General features: G+C 43.2%; 1 protein-coding gene across 1 annotated transcript in view; it reads right to left on the bottom strand.

The window, feature by feature from the left end:
* Positions 1-705: 705 nt before the first annotated feature.
* The window catches only part of LOC112258595 (mannose receptor, C type 2), a 51,614-nt gene continuing 34,437 nt past the window's right edge, over positions 706-17,882 (bottom strand). The window contains exons 17-29 of the mRNA XM_024433067.2: positions 17,668-17,834; positions 12,894-13,062; positions 12,649-12,791; positions 12,286-12,400; positions 11,779-11,945; positions 11,449-11,557; positions 10,987-11,225; positions 10,587-10,752; positions 10,246-10,395; positions 2,909-3,028; positions 2,415-2,594; positions 2,223-2,246; positions 706-2,063 (exon numbers count right to left, since the gene is read on the bottom strand). Of these exons, the coding sequence (XP_024288835.1) occupies positions 1,843-2,063; positions 2,223-2,246; positions 2,415-2,594; positions 2,909-3,028; positions 10,246-10,395; positions 10,587-10,752; positions 10,987-11,225; positions 11,449-11,557; positions 11,779-11,945; positions 12,286-12,400; positions 12,649-12,791; positions 12,894-13,062; positions 17,668-17,834 (1,970 nt within the window). The 3' untranslated portion in view covers positions 706-1,842. The remainder of the gene's footprint in view (positions 2,064-2,222; positions 2,247-2,414; positions 2,595-2,908; positions 3,029-10,245; positions 10,396-10,586; positions 10,753-10,986; positions 11,226-11,448; positions 11,558-11,778; positions 11,946-12,285; positions 12,401-12,648; positions 12,792-12,893; positions 13,063-17,667; positions 17,835-17,882) is intronic.

The following is a 17,882-nucleotide window of genomic DNA, read 5'->3' on the forward strand; positions in this document are numbered from 1 at the left end:
AAGTATCTTCGTAATAATGCATAAACAAAGGAGTGAATGCACTGTCCTTTGCTTAAAGTAACTGTCTAGGGGCCTCCTGAGTGGCACAGCGATCTAAGGCACTGCAGTGCAGTGCTTGAGGTGCCACTACAGACCTGGGTGTGATACCAGGCTGTGTCACAACTGTCCGTGACCGGGAGTTCCATAGGGCGGCGCACAATTGGCCCAGTGTTGTCCGGGTTAGGGGAGGGTTCGGCCGGGGGTGCTTTACTTGGCTCATCGCGCTCTAGCAACTCCTTGTGGCAGGCCAGGCACCTGCAGGCTAACTTCACTCATCAGTTGAACAGTGCAGCTGGCGGGTGGGTGTTGAAAAGTGTGGTTTGGCGGGTCATGTATCGGAAGACGCATGACTCCACCTTCGCCCCTCCTGAGCCCTTTGGGGAGTTGCAGCAGTGAGACAAGATCAACAACAACAAAAAAGTAACTGTCTAGTGAAAATCTCACTTTTAAAAGTTCACATTCTGTTAACTCATAACCAAGTAATGTTGTTGACTTATCCTATATTCGTATGTGTGGTCAAAGCATGAACTGGAGAAAAAAAAGACTTCAAAAACCCCAACTCCAACCTGTATTTCAAACAGACTGTCTAAAAAAACACTTGCTATTTCCTCATAGAGGATGATTTTATTCTCCTGTAGAGGATGGACTGGCCAATCAGCGGTCTACTCGCATTAATATTTTTAATGACCGGTGAACTCCCGTACAATTCTGTTGTTGGGGTACACCCACACCATTCCAACAAGGAAAAGCTGCTTTTAAACATACCTAATTCAAAATGATTTGAAGGAAAAGTATTTCACTCGTAGTGTAATTAACTATAGGTCCTATTTCATAGAAATCTGGAAACACTGGACAGTTACTTTAAGTAATACATGTTGGCTCTTCTCGTGATTGTGGTAGAAAGTGCTAAAACAAACCCTCTAAAACCCTCTAGAATGTTACATACTAATACCCTTATCTACCCCATCACACTGTACCAAGACAACAAAAGATGGTATCGGTCTGTATCAACGTCAAATCTCTGCTCCCCCCTCTCTCCTAATGTATGTGCAGTTGTGGTGAACAGGCCAGGGACTCTTTAATCTCACTCTAAAATCGTCTCTCTAACATCCCTGTCCTCTTCTCTTCCACACTGAAAGTATTGCTTTCCAACCAGTCCTTGCTGACGTGTCAGTCAGAACAGAAGGGAGGGAGGGAAGGGGACTGGCAACAACAAAAGCTTCACCACAACAACCAGAATTAGAAGGCGGATTCACTACAGATTCACTACAGATTCACTACAGCTGCACTGGACAAAAAAACACACAAACAAACCAGAAGGAAATATACAAAACAAACCTGAAGTTAACCTCAGGTAAATACTGTCATGGTCTCGATGGAGGCTGTGTTGATATTTGGATGATACTGAGTCTCCTGACGAGGGAAGAACTGGTGCAAAGCCTTAGTCTTTGGCTTTTGGCATCTGCCTTTTAAACATAGCGACCAAAAACAGGAAGTGTTTGAAATGAAATGTGAAACTGACATTAGAAACATTATTGCTATACTACTAAGAAAAGCAGTTCATATTGTAATTTGCATATTATTAACCCCATTGGAGAATGACTGTTTAAAGGGAATTTGATTGGCATCTGCTGCGCTCGACACAGCACAGACCTTCAGCATCTTCAACATCTTTTCAAACAGAACAGGGACATAAAATGTAGAAACAGAATGTGTATCAGTCAGACAGTGGGTCAGTCAGTATTAGGTACTCCCAGGTGTCTCCTGCCCCGGGGGGGGAGGGGCCAGTCCTGGTTGGCTGTGCTACTCCGGCTGCTCGTTGAGCTCCATGTCAGACACCAGGATGTTCTTCTCGGCCTGTTCGGAGGGGTTGGAGTTGGTGCGGCTGTAGCGCGCCCCCTCGTAAGATCCCCGGGAGCCTGCCTGGCGCCGGCGGTACAAGTAGATCACGCCCGCGATGAGGATCACCAACACCAGACCCGTCACCATGATCACAATCAGAGTGGGCAGGTGGTCCTCTTCAGCTGAGACAAACAGGGAGGGAGGGAGAGAGAGAGAAGGGGAGAAAGAGTGAGAGAGGGACATTATTATTATTTTTTTTTACAGATTAGCATTACAGATTTAAACAAATCTAACATTTGATGACTTGAACAAACAACATGGGATATCCTATCCATACTTACAGACTACCACCAAAGACTCAGTACCTGCAACGGAAAAGATAACATTCGAGTTGTGTTGTCAGCTCAGAGATTGCTTTTTGCAGATATAAATGAAGCACAGTAAGTCGTTATACAGCTTTGCTATCACTGTGTACACGTATGACATTGTCCATAGTGTTATTTGTCTGCGCTACAGGGTGAGGCCTTCCTTACTGCGTGGCCGTTTGCAGATGACTCCGTGTGTGCGGTTCTTGCAGGGGCCTGGTTTCCAAAGGCCTGTGTTGCTCTGGATCCAGAAGCAGGTGTTGGGAAACAGCATGCTCAGGTTGGTGCCCTGCACCTCCCAGTTAGTGAACTTCACCTCCGCACTCTCAGACCACATCAGACTGCCCCCTGCAGGACAACACCAGGAACAACACACACACACACACACACACACACACACACACACACACACACACACACACACACACACACGCCTGTCTGAAGAATATCTTGAAATAGCCCTGGAATACCCTAATGCAAAAAGGTGTGTATAAATCATGTGTGTAATATATGAATGAGTATATGGATAGCATATGTCACTCTGATAAATTACTCTTCTTACAGTAGTCATTAGATTATATGACCTTACAGTATATGATATTTACATGTTTTTAACAGTCTGTGTATACTTTTTACTGTGTACATCCTGAGGAGTTCCTTACCTTTGGAGTTAAAGGTCATACCCAGCCAGGCTCCATGGGCCTGCTCCTGGTAGCCCTGGATGTGCTCCCACACAAAGCCATTCTCTGTTTCATCCAGGACCGACAGCAGCTGGCCACCCACTGGGGGGTGAGAAAGGGTGAGAAAGGGTGAGAGAGAGAGAGAGAGAGAGAGAGAGAGAAAGGGAGGATCAGATAACCATATTGAGATAATTAAATGCGGTCAGAGAGGAGTTGACAGACAGAGGGAGGTGTCAAACAGAGAAAAAGAGAGATGATGATGATGAGGGAACATTAAAATGGGAAATCAGGAGATAAAAAAGTGAGTGCATTTCAATAAAAGCTCAATGAATCACAACTAACTTAGACTTATTGACGTATTTGGTCATTGACGTCAGTGCTGAGCGCTGAAAGCTCTCTCCGTGATAACAGCGATTGAATGGAGAGAACTGTAATGTACTCTGTGTTCTTTTAGTGTCACAATGTGCATGTAAAGTGTCACATATAGAGACTGTTTTTATTTGTATTTATTATGGATCCCCATTAGCTACATATAGAGACTGTTTTTATTTATTATGGATCCCCATTAGCTAGATATAGAGACTGTTTGTATTTGTATTTATTATGGATCCCTATTAGCTACATATAGAGACTTTTTTTATTTGTATTTATTATGGATCCTCATTGGCTGCATGTAGAGACTGTTTTTATTTATTATGGATCCCCATTAGCTACATATAGAGACTGTTTGTATTTGTATTTATTATGGATCCCTATTAGCTAGATATAGAGACTGTTTGTATTTGTATTTATTATGGATCCCCATTAGCTACATATAGAGACTGTTTTTATTTATTATGGATCCCCATTAGCTACATATAGAGACTGTTTGTATTTGTATTTATTATGGATCCCCATTAGCTATATAGAGACTGTTTTTATTTATTATGGATCCCCATTAGCTACATATAGAGACTGTTTGTATTTGTATTTATTATGGATCCCTATTAGCTACATATAGAGACTGTTTTTATTTGTATTTATTATGGATCCTCATTGGCTGCATATAGAGACTGTTTTTATTTATTATGGATCCCCATTAGCTACATATAGAGACTGTTTGTATTTGTATTTATTATGGATCCCCATTAGCTACATATAGAGACTGTTTGTATTTGTATTTATTATGGATCCCTATTAGCTACATATAGAGACTGTTTTTATTTGTATTTATTATGGATCCCCATTAGCTACATATAGAGACTGTTTGTATTTGTATTTATTATGGATCCCCATTAGCTACATATAGAGACTGTTTTTATTTATTATGGATCCCTATTAGCTACATATAGAGACTGTTTGTATTTGTATTTATTATGGATCCCCATTAGCTACATATAGAGACTGTTTTTATTTGTATTTATTATGGATCCCCATTAGCTACATATAGAGACAGTTTTTATTTATTATGGATCCCCATTAGCTACATATAGAGACTGTTTGTATTTTATTTATTATGGATCCCTATTAGCTAGATATAGAGACTGTTTGTATTTGTATTTATTATGGATCCCTATTAGCTACATATAGAGACTGTTTGTATTTGTATTTATTAAGGATCCCCATTAGCTACATATAGAGACTGTTTTTATTTATTATGGATCCCTATTAGCTACATATAGACACTGTTTTTATTTATTATGGATCCCCATTAGTTACATATAGAGACTGTTTTTATTTGTATTTATTTTATTTAGAGACAGTTTTTATTTATTATGGATCCCCATTAGCTACATATAGAGACAGTTTTTATTTATTATGGATCCCCATTAGCTACATATAGAGACTGTTTTTATTTGTATTTATTATGGATCCCCATTAGCTACATATAGAGACTGTTTTTATTTGTATTTATTATGGATCCCCATTAGCTACATATAGAGACAGTTTTTATTTATTATGGATCCCCATTAGCTACATATAGAGACAGTTTTTATTTATTATGGATCCCCATTAGCTACATATAGAGACTGTTTTTATTTTTATTTATTATGGATCCCCATTGGCTACATATAGAGACTGTTTTTATTTATTATGGATCCCTATTAGCTACATATAGAGACTGTTTTTATTTATTATGGATCCCCATTGGCTACATATAGAGACTGTTTTTATTTATTATGGATCCCCATTAGCTACATATAGAGACTGTTTTTATTTATTATGGATCCCCATTAGCTACATATAGAGACAGTTTTTATTTATTATGGATCCCCATTAGCTAGATATAGAGACTGTTTGTATTTGCATTTATTATGGATCCCCATTAGCTACATAGAGACTGTTTTTATTTATTATGGATCCCCATTAGCTACATATAGAGACTGTTTGTATTTATATTTATTATGGATCCCTATTAGCTACATATAGAGACTGTTTTTATTTATTATGGATCCCCATTAGGTAGATACAGTATATATAACAAAATATATAAAGGGGATACCGATACCGAGTCAGTGTGTGAGGGTACAGGTTAGTTGAGGTAATTTGTACATGTAGGTAGGGGTGAAGTGACTATGCATAGATAATTATGCGCATGTGTCTGTGTGTATGTGCATGTGTCTATGCCTAAGTTTGTGTTGCTTCACAGTTCCGCTGTTCCATTATCTGTTTTTTAAATCTGATTCTACTGCTTGCATCAGTTACCTGATGTGGAATAGAGTTCCATGTAGTCATGGCTCTTTGTAGTACTGTGCGCCTCCCATAGACTGTTCTGGACTTGGGGACTGCGAAGAGACCTCTATGTCTTGTGGGCTATGCATGGATGTGCATGGGTGTCTCGGGGCTCCCGAGTGGCGCAGCGGTCTGAGACACTGCATCTCAGTGCTAGAGGCATCACTACAGACCCTGGTTTGCTTCAGGCTGTATCACAACCGGCAGTGATTGGGAGTCCCATAGGGCTGCGCACAATTGGCCCAGCGTCGTCCAGGTTAGGGTTTGGCCAGGGTAGGCCGTCATTGTAAATAAGAATTTGTTCTTAACTTACTTGGCTAGTTAAATAAAGATTGAAAAAAGAAGTCTGAGCTGTGTGCTAGTTGTTGAAACAGACAGCTCGGTGCTTTCAACATGTCAATACCTCTCACAAATACAACTAGTGATGAAGTCAATCTCTCCTCCACTTTGAGCCAGGAGAGATTGATTATTAATGTTTGCTCTCTGTGTACATCCAAGGGCCAGCTGTGCTGCCCTGTTCTGAGTCAATTGCAATTTTCCCAAGTCCCTCTTTGTGGCACCTGACCACACGACTGAACAGTAGTCCAGGTGCAACAAAACAAGGAGCTGTCGGACCTGCCGTGTTGATAGTGGTGTTAAGAAGGCAGAGCAACGCTTTATTATGGACAGCCTTCTCCCCATCTTAGATACCGTTTATCATTATGTTTTGACCATGACAGTTTACAATCCAGGGTTGCTCAAAGCAGTTTAGTGACCTCAACTTGCTCAATTTCCACAGCATTTATTACAATATTTAGTTGAGGTTCAGGGTTTAGTGAATGATTTGTCCCAAATACAATGCTTTTAGTTGTTTTATATTTAGGACTAACTTATTCCTTGCCACCCATTCTGAAACTAACTGCAGCTCTTTGTTAAGTGTTGCAGTCATTTCAGTCGCTGTAGTAGCTTTACTCAAAGCCAGTGGCATGTTGTTAGTAAAGATTGAAAAACGTAAGGGGCCTAGACAGCTACCCTGGGGAATTCCTGATTCAACCTGGATTATGTTGGAGAGGCTTCCATTATAGAACACCCTCTAAGTTCTGTTAGACAGGTAACTCTTTATCCACATTATAGCAGGGGGTGTAAAGCTATAACACATGTTTTTCCAGCAGCAGACTATGATCAATAATGCCAAAAGCAGCACTGAAGTCCAGCAAAACAGCCCCTACAATCTTTTTATCATCAATTTCTCTCAGCCAATCATCAGTCATTTGTGTAAGTGCTGTGCATGATGAATGTCCTTCCCTATATGCGTGCTGAAAGTCTGTTGTCAGTTTGTTTACTGTAAATAGCATTGTATCTGGTCAAACACATTTTTTTCCAAAACGTTACTAAGGGTTGGTAACAGGCTGATTGGTTGTCTATTTGAGCCAGTAAAGGGGGCTTTACTATTCTTAGGTAGCGGAATGACTTTTGCTTCCCTCCAAGCCTGAGGGCACACACTTTCTAGTAGGCTTAAATTGAAGATATGGCAAATAGGAGTGGCAATATTGTACGTTATTATCCTCTGAAATTTTCCATCCAAGTTGTCAGACCCTGGTGGCTTGTCATTGTTGATAGACAACAATATTTTTTTCACCTCTTCCACACTCACTTTAAGGAATTCAAAATAACAATTCTTGTCTTTCATAATTTGGTCAGATATACTTGGATGTGTAGTGTCGTCGTTTGTTGCTGGCATGTCATGCCTAAGTTTGCTAATCTTGCCAATTAAAAAATCATTAAAGTAGTTGACAATGTCAGTTGGTTTTGTGACGAATGAGCCATCTGATTCAATAAATGACAGAGCTGAGTTTGCCTTTTTCCCCAAAATTTCCTTGAAAGTGCACCAAAGCAATTTAATATAATTCTTTATGTAATTTGTCTTTGTTTCATAGCGTAGTTTCTTCTTCTTTTTATTCAGTTTAGTCACATGATTTCTCAATTTACAGTACTTTTGCCAATCGGTTGTACAGCCAGACTTATTTGCCATTCCTTTTGCCTCATCCCTCTCAACCATACCATTTTTCAAATCCTCATCAATCCACGGGGATTTAACAGTTTTTACAGTAATTTTCTTAATGGGTACATGCTTACTGGAAACTGGGATAAGCAATTTCATAAATGTGTCAAGTGCAATGTTTGTTCACTCCTCATTACACACCATGGACCAACAAATATTATTTACATCAACAACATAAGGTCACTATGATCTCTCCTACACTATCTTAGGCCCAGCCTTTGGAACTTTGTATTTCCTAGATATGGCTACTATATTGTGATCACTACATCCAATGGATCTGAATACTGCTTTCAAGCACATGTTGCTGATTTCATTCTACCCTGGTAGGTTGCTGACAGAAGGTTGCCGACGTCAACTTCAAAATCGTAGAGGAAGGAGTAGGAGTAGGCATAGTGGTCGCAGACACAGGTACCCCCAGCAACAAAGGTGCAGGAGATCAGGCGGCAAAACTATTTGTTATTTTGAATTCGCTTCGGGCCTCTCGTTGGGAGAGCATTGCGGGAGGACTGCTTTGCGGGAGGCCGCTGTCTTCGGCTTCCACACCCAACATCTCCACCCCGCTGATCCTCAACACTGGGGCCCCACAAGGGTGCATTCTGAGCCCTCTCCTTTACTCCCTGTTCACCCACGACTGCGTGGCCACGCACGCCTCCAACTCAATCATCAAGTTTGCGGACGACACAACAGTGGTAGGCTTGATTACCAACAACGACGAGACGGCCTACAGGGAGGAAGTGAGGGCCCTCGGAGTGTGGTGTCAGGAAAATAACCTCACACTCAACGTCAACAAAACTAAGGAGATGATTGTGGACTTCAGGAAACAGCAGAGGGAACACCCCTATCCACATCAATGGAACAGTAGTGGAGAGGGTAGTAAGTTTTAAGTTCCTCGGCGTACACATCACAGACAAACTGAATTGGTCCACCCACACAGACAGCATCGTGAAGAAGGCGCAGCAGCGCCTCTTCAACCTCAGGAGGCTGAAGAAATTCGGCTTGTCACCAAAAGCACTCACAAACTTCTACAGATGCACAATCGAGAGCATCCTGTCGGGCTGTATCACCGCCTGGTACGGCAACTGCTCCGCCCACAACCGCCCACAAACTACCTGCCCTCCAGGACACCTACACCACCCGATGTCACAGGAAGGCCATAAAGATCATCAAGGACAACAACCACCCGAGCCACTGCCTGTTCACCCCGCTATCATCCAGAAGGCGAGGTCAGTACAGGTGCATCAAAGCTGGGACCAAGAGACTGAAAAACAGCTTCTATCTCAAGGCCATCAGACTGTTAAACAGCCACCACTAACATTGAGTGGCTGCTGCCAACACACTGACTCAACTCCAGCCACTTTAATAATGGGAATTGATGGGAAATTATGTAAAATATATCACTAGCCACTTTAAACAATGCTACCTAATATAATGTTTACATACCCTACATTATTCATCCCATATGTATAGGTATATACTCTACTCTATATCATCTACTGCATCCTTATGTAATACATGTATCACTAGCCACTTTAACTATGCCACTTTGTTTACATACTCATCTCATATGTATATACTGCACTCAATACCATCTACTGTATCTTGCCTATGCCGCTCTGTACCATCACTCATTCATATATCTTTATGCACATATTCTTTATCCCCTTACACTTGTGTCTATAAGGTAGTAGTTTTGGAATTGTTAGCTAGATTACTTGTTGGTTATTACTGCATTGTCGGAACTAGAAGCACAAGCATTTCGCTACACTCGCACTAACATCTGCTAACCATGTGTATGTGACAAATAAAATTTGATTTGATTTGAAGACATGCGACCATCGTTGATTGCCATGCTCCTCTTGCTGTGCTCCTTCGACTCCGCTATCAGATGGGGAAAGTGAGGCAGGAGATGGCTCCCCTGGTAAACGAACTCCTGGCAACACCGGCCAGTCGGATAACAACAAATGACAAGGCTGAGCTGCATCCAACAAGCGCGAACGCCGTCCAGCCATCGGTGTAGGAAAGGAAAACATTTCACACTGCGTTTTCCCTAGTTTTTTTTACGTAGGCTGGTGACCTGCGTAATCAATGAAGCCACCTCAAGCCTTTAATCCTCGGCAGCAAACAATTGCCGCATTGGAACTCTGAGTGATCCGGTTTGTCCCAAAAAAAGCGTAGTAGATAGAGCTCCTACAGAGCTGGAACCATTCATTTACTTCTCCAGACAAGGAGGGCTCCATTGGAAAACTCATCTGGGACTAACTTTGTTAGCTTGATGGCTAGCAGCTTAGCTAGGTTAGCGACTCTTTCAAGGAGGCTTTAACCTGTCAGTTAAGCGGGATTCCAGGACAAGAAATAGCGGTCCTAGCTACTAAAATCTAACCGCGTCGCGGAATCCACTGGTGTGCGTCCAAAATGGCATCCTATTCTCTACAGGGCACTGGTTAAAAGTAGTGTACTACATAGAGAAATGGGTACCATTTGGGACATAGCCGATGTGCATGTAAAAAAGACTAAGGAGTGTCTGGCTGACTAAGGGCATTGGCAGTTGACAGAGTGTCCTCCTTACCCTTCCTGCAGGAGGAGTGGGCGTCGGTCTGCAGCCGGAGGTTCTGCAGGTTGAAGGAGTAGCAGTGGTTCCTGAAAGGCACCCAGGCCCAGTCGCCCAGAGAGTGAGGGCACTGTCCTGGGAAACTCCACTTGTGCACCACAGCCTCCTCTGGTGGAGAGAGAGAGAGAGAGAAAGAGAGAAAGAGAGAGAGAGGGAAAGAGAGAGAGAGAGAGAGGACAGGGCTTACACACACTATTTAACTTACACACATGTTCATATACTGTATTACCCTATTGATAAGGCACACACACAAACATGCACACAGACATGTATGCACACAGAAACACACACACACACACCTGTATTAATCTGACAGATGGCAGCGTCCAGTTTAGCATCACAGGGGGTCATAGTCCACTGCCCCACCGTGGTCATGTGACCACATCCAGATAGTGTATTAGGCTCCCCATCCCGCCAGGCAGTGTAAATCAGGTCCTCCTCGCCCAACCAGCTGAAGCTCCGTCCCTGTGTGTGGAACAGAGGAGGAGTTAATCATAATATTCTGACCCCAAATCTTACCTCATTGGTCAATCTAGTTAAATCAACCTTTGAAGATCTGATTATATCAATGTAATATTGATTTGTCGTGATACAGTGATCTCACCCTACATGTTACCATGTTGTTATACCAAAACAAACCAATAAAAGATCTCGTAGAAGTGCATAACTCCTCCCAGCTTGTCATGTCCAGGGCCTCACCCCATAGTTGTAAAGGCCTATCCATGCTGGGAGGTGTAGGTTGTTCATCAGCAGGGTGAGGTAAGCCTGTTGGTAGGGGTCTCTCACTGAAGCCAACGTCCCGTTCAGAGACTCGCACACATGCAGCGCCCCCATCCAGTCCAGGCGCTTCTTCACTATGCGGTACGACACCCCACCCAGGTCCAGGGCTCCGGACAGGGAGGAGGGCAGGAGGGCAGCGCCAGGGGGCAGAGCTGGGTCTAAGGAGACAAAGTTAAATCAGTATATAAAGGAAACTGTTTCTGCTGACTGATATAAACACAACTGTTTAATATGTCAGGTATGTGTTTCAGTAGGTGCAGTACTATGTAACAGATTCACACAGGAATGTTTATCTATTACATAATTCACACTGGTTAGTTATGTTATGCACTGTTGAATTGCAAGTGGCTGTGCTGTTTGGAGTTGTGACATCTCCTGTACCTTGTTTCTTCTGGCAGATGTAGCCATGGTTCTCCATCTTACAGGCCCGGGATGCCCACATGCCCGTATTTTTTGTTGGGTTCCCATGGATCATCACCACACAGTTCCCCTGTTAGGTGACAATGATGTCATCAACAATGGACATGACAAATCCTGGACCCACGGACCAAATATGTGTCCCAAATGGCACCATATTCCATATATAATGAACTACTTTTGACTAGTACCCTAGTTCTGAAGTAGTGCACTATGTAGGGAATAGGGTGCCATTTGGGATGCCGCCAAAGACTGGATTAATACAGAAAAAGATTAGACCAGGGTGGTATGTACCGGAGTCTTGTTGTGGAGTGGTCCACTGTTGTCCAGGGGTTCTCCAGAGGCCCAGTTGGTGTAGCTGAGGAGTCCAGGACGAGCCCACTGGAAGTGGCCTTTAGAGTCAGACGTCAACCCCAACCACAGGTCAAAACTCACATTGGACAACAGAGTTGTGAGAAAGGCTGTGGGAGACAGCGTGCATGATGTCATTCAGTGCTTCCCAAACTTTTTCAAACATTTTTCATCACTGGGGAACTGGACAAGTTATAAAAGTTATAAAAAGCTCTCTAAGGTCTGCAATAACTGACATGACATCTCCCCCCCCACCCCACGCTGAACGCCCGATAGTTTGGAAACCACTGATGTTATTGATGGTGTATGTGTGTGTTTGCTCTTGCGCGCGCGTGTGTTTGTTTGTGTGTGCGTGTGTGTGTGCGTGCGTGGGTGAGTGCGCGTGTAATTGAGTGTGTGCGTGCGTGTGTGAGTGAGTGCGTGCGTGCGTCAGTTGATTTATAAAACTACCTTGCTCCACGTGATTGGGCACCACAACCAAGGCTCCTCCTTGAAACTCACACATGAGCCTGGCTCCTGACCATATGGCCTTCTGGTTCTCCTCATGACCAAACACCTTATAACACTACACACACACAAACAGGAAGGTCAGAGGTCAGGTCAGGAAGGACCACCATGCTCTCACACGTAACACAACCCAGGAGAAACCGGTACCTCAGGTGAGAGGTCTGTTTGAGGTCTAACGTGAGATCTGATAACAACTGAGAGGCTAAAACGGAAGATCAAATCAAAACATAACACAATAATGTCACATTCATATAACTGTCACATCTTTATCAGCACAGTAGAAACTACCTAACCCAGGAGCCCTACCTTGTGCAGGAAGGGGCTCCAGCCATTGGGGCATCCCATGGGGGGCAGGGGGGTGGAGGGTGTGGGTGGGATGGTGCCTGTGACATTCACTCTCTTACAGACGTAGGGCAGGTCTGAGTGGCATTTCTGATCTGCCCACTCCGCTGTAGAACGTTTTAGAATGAAAGATGAACTATATATATATTTTTTAAATCACAAAATATGCTATTTACAGGACAAACTGCACAGTATCCCAGAATCCTCACCTTTGCTGACTGACATGTGGACACACTTGCGGTCACGGCTGAGTGGGTGTGGCCTGCCGAGAGCCCAGGACACATAGTTGAGCACAGAGTGGTCTGACCAGTGGAAACGGCCATCGTTCTCATACGTATGAAGCCCCACCCACCAGTGGTCCCCCTCTACCTTGGTCATCTGCAGGCGAGGGAGAAAACACACGTGACCCCTAGTCATACACATTTGACCTCCAGTGACATGCAGCGATGTACAGTACAGCATAGACTATTGGCTTGGATAAAACAGCTCATGTCCATCCATGTGGTGGTTGGTACCATATGTAGAGATATGAAAGTGCCCATGAGGATGTTTAATTTTGTCACGTTCTTCATGAACATGAAGTAGTTATAAATGGGTTATAACTTTTTTTATGAAGGGTTATAAAGGTTATGTAGCGGACCTTGTGCACCAGGAAGGCCTCCTTCTCAACAGTGGATGTGTTACTTTATGAAGGGTGCCTCGTGTCTGTGCCTCGACCTAGGTTGGGCAAAACTAAACATGGCGGTGTTCGCCTTAGCAATCTCACTAGGATAAAAACCTCAATTCCTGCCATTATTGAAAGAGATCGTGATACCTCACATCTCAAAATAGGGCTACTTAATGTTAGAGCCCTCACTTCAAAGGCAGTTATAGTCAATGAACTAATCACTGATCATAATCTTGATGTGATTGGCCTGACTGAAACATGGCTTAACCCTGATGAATTAACTGTGTTAAATGAGGCCTCACCTCCTGGTTACACGAGTGACCATATCCCCTGTGCATTCCGCAAAGGCGGAGGTGTTGCTAACATTTACGATAGCAAATTTCAATTTACAAAAAAAAAGACGTTTTCATCTTTTGAGCTTCTAGTCATGAAATCTATGCAGCCTACTCAATCACATTTTATAGATACTGTTCACAGGCCTCCTGGGCCATATACAGCATTCCTCACTGAGTTCCCTGAATTCCTATTGGACCTTGTAGCAGATAATATTCTAATTTTTGGTGATTTTAATATTCACATGGAAAAGTCCACAGACCAACTCCAAAAGGCTTTCGGAACCATCATCGACTAAGTGGGTTTTGTCCAACATGTCTCTGGACCTACTCACTGTCACAGTCATACTCTGGACCTAGTTTTGTCCCATGGAATAAATGTTGTGGATCTTAATGTTTTTCCTCATAATCCTGGACTATCAGACCACCATTTTATTATGTTTGCAATCACAAAAAATAATCTGCTCAGACCCCAACCAAGGAGCATCAAAAGTCATGCTATAAATTCTCAGACAACCCAAAGATTCCTTGATGCCCTTCCAGACTCCCTCTGCCTACCCAAGGACGTCAGAGGGCAAAAATCAGTTAACCACCTAACTGAGGAACTCAATTTAACCTTGTGTAATACCCTAGATGTAGTTGCACCCCTAAAAACAAAAAACATTTGTCATAAGAAACTAGCAGCATTACCCAAGAGAGGATGGCTTTCACTTCAGCAGTAATACATTCATGAGGTTCTTTGAGGAAAAGATAATGATCATTAGAAAGCAAATTACAGACTCCTCTTTAAATCTGCGTATTCCTCCAAAGCTCAGTTGTCCTGAGTCTGCACAACTCTGCCAGGACCTAGGATCAAGAGAGACACTCAAGTGTTTTAGTACTATATCTCTTGACACAATGATGAAAATAATCATGGTCTCTAAACCTTCAAGCTGCATACTGGACCCTATTCCAACTACACTACTGAAAGAGCTGCTTCCTGTGCTTGGCCCTCCTATGTTGAACATAATAAACAGCTCTCTATCCACCGGATGTGTACCAAACTCACTAAAAGTGGCAGTAATAAAGCCTCTCTTGAAAAAGCCAAACCTTGACCCAGAAAATATAAAAAACTATCGGCCTATATCGAATCTTCCATTCCTCTCAATTTTTTTGGAAAAAGCTGTTGCGCAGCAACTCACTGCCTTCCTGAAGACAAACAATGTATACGAAATGCTTCAGTCTGGTTTTAGACCCCATCATAGCACTGAGACTGCACTTGTGAAGGTGGTAAATTACCTTTTAATTGCATCAGACCGAGGCTCTGCATCTGTCCTCGTGCTCTTAGACTTTAGTGCTGATTTTGATACCATCGATCACCACATTCTTTTGGAGATATGACAACCCAAATTGGTCTACACGGACAAGTTCTGGCCTGGTTTAGATCTTATATGTCAGAAAGATATCAGTTTGTCTCTGTGGATGTGTCACACCCTGACCATAGTTTGCTTTGTATGTTTCTATGTTTTGGTTGGTCAGGGTGTGATCTGAGTGGGCATTCTATGTTGGATGTCTTGTTTGTCTATTTCTATGTCTGGCCTGATATGGTTCTCAATCAGAGGCAGGTGTTAGTCATTGTCTCTGATTGGGAACCATATTTAGGTAGCCTGGGTTTCACTGTGTGTTTGTGGGTGATTGTTCCTGTCTCTGTGTTTTGCACCAGATAGGGCTGTTTTTGGTTTTCCACGTTTATTGTTTTTGTTAGTTTATTCATGTCTAGTGTCTTTATTAAAAAACATGAATAACCACCACACTGCGTTTTGGTCCGCCTATCCTTCAGCTAAGGAAAACCGTTACAGGATGGTTTGTCCTCTGACAAATCAACTGTAAATTTCGGTGTTCCTCAAAGTTCCGTTTAAGGACCACTATTGTTTTCACTATATATTTTACCTATTGGGGATGTCATTCGAAAACATAGTTAACTTTCACTGCTATGCGGATGACACACAGCTGTACATTTCAATGAAACAATTGAAATTGCCCTCACTAGAAGCCTGTGTTTCAGACATAAGGAAGTGGATGGCTGCAAACTTTCTACGTTTAAACTCGGACAAAACAGAGATGCTTGATCTAGGTCCCAAGAAACAAAGATATCTTCTGTTGAATCTGACAATTAATCTTGATGGTTATACAATCATCTCAAAAAAATCTGTGAAGAACCTCGGCGTTATTCTGGACACTGATCTCTCTTTTGACGAACATATCAAGACTGTTTCAAGGACAGCTTTTTTCCATCTACGTAACATTGCAAAAAACAGAAATTTTCTGTCCAAAAATTATGCAGAAAAATTAATCCATGCTTTTGTTACTTCTAGGTTAGACGACTGCAATGCTCTACTTTCCGGCTACCCGGATAAAGCACTAAATAAACTTCAGTTAGTGCTAAATACGGCTGCTAGAATCTTGACTAGAACCAAAGAATTAGATCATATTACTCCAGTGCTAGCCTCCCTACCCTGGCTTCCTGTTCAGGCAAGGGCTGATTTCAAGGTTTTACTGCTAACCTACAAAGCATTACATGGGCTTGCTCCTACCTTTCTTTCTGATTTGGTCCTGCCATACATACCTACACGTACGCTATGGTCACAAGACGCAGGCCTCCTAATTGTCCCTAGAATTTCTAAGCAAACAGCTGGAGGCAGGGATTTCTCCTATAAAGCTCCATTTTTATTGGAATGGTCTGCCTACCCATGTGAGAGACGCAGAATCGGTCTCAACCTTTAAGTCTTTACTGAAGACTCATCTCTTCAGTAGGTCATATGATTGAGTGTAGTCTGGCCCAGGAGTGTGAAGGTGAACGGAAAGGCTCTGGAGCAACGAACCGTCCTTGCTGTCTCTGCCTGGACGGTTCCCCTCTTTCCACTGGGATTCTCTGCCTCTAACCCTATCATAAGGGCTGAGTCACTGGCTTACTGGTGCTCTACCATGCCGTCCCTAGGAGGGGTGCGTCACTTCAGTGGGTTGAGTCACTGATGTGATCTTCCTGTCTGGGTTGCCCCCCCTTGGGGTTGTGCCGTGGCGGAGATCTTTGTGGGCTATACTCGGCCTTGTCTCAGGATGGTAAGTTGGTGGTTGACGATATCCCTCTAGTGGTGGGGTTATATCCCTCTAGAATTTGGGGTTATATCCTGCCTGTTTGGCCTTGTCCGGGGGTATCATCAGATGGGGCCACAGTGTCTCCTGACCCCTCCTGTCTCAGCCTCCAGTATTTATGCTGCAGTAGTTTATGTGTCGGGGGGCTAGGGTCAGTCTGTTATATCTTATCCGGTGTCCTGTGTGAATTTAAGTATGCTCTCTCTAATTCTCTCTCTCTTTCTCTCTTTCTTTCTTTCTTTTTCTCTCTCGGAGGACCTGAGCCCTAGGACCATGCCTCAGGACTACCTGGCATGATGACTCCTTGCTGTCCCCAGTCCACCTGGCCGTGCTGCTGCTCCAGTTTCAACTGTTCTGCCTGCGGCTATGGAACCCTGACCTGTTCACCAGACGTGCTACCTGTCCCAGACCTGCTGTTTTCAACTCTCTAGAGACAGCAGGAGCGGTAGAGATACTCTTAATGATCAGCTATGAAAAGCCAACTGACATTTACTCCTGAGGTGCTGACTTGCTGCACCCTTGACAACTACTGTGATTATTATTATTTGACCATGCTGGTCATTTATGAACATTTGAACATCTTGGCTATGTTCTGTTATAATCTCCACCCGGCACAGACAGAAGAGGACTGGCCACCCCTCATAGCCTGGTTCCTCTCTAGGTTTCTTCCTAGGTTTTGGCCTTTCTATGGAGTTTTTCCTAGCCAACGTGCTTCTACACCTGCATTGCTTGGTGTTTAGGGTTTTAGGCTGGGTTTCTGTACAGCACTTTGAGATATCAGCTGATGTAAGAAGGGCTATATAAATTTGATTTGATAAAGTTGTTATAATGTTTTCATTAAATGTGTGGTACCTTGTGCAGTGTGTTGGCAAGGAAAACCTCCTCCGCAGAAGAGTGGATGGAAGCCAGAGAAGCACCGGACCAGGAGCAGATCCTCTGGGCTTGGTCCCACGTAGACCGGTGGTCAAAGAACTTATACTCTGCCTCCTGGAAGCCCACCCACTCACTGGCACTGGTGGCTGGGGGGATGAGGAGAAAGATGGGAAAGAAAAGTTGTTGCTAGTTGG

This window comes from Oncorhynchus tshawytscha, linkage group LG09 (assembly GCF_018296145.1).
Source record: "Oncorhynchus tshawytscha isolate Ot180627B linkage group LG09, Otsh_v2.0, whole genome shotgun sequence".
Lineage (NCBI taxonomy): Eukaryota > Metazoa > Chordata > Actinopteri > Salmoniformes > Salmonidae > Oncorhynchus > Oncorhynchus tshawytscha.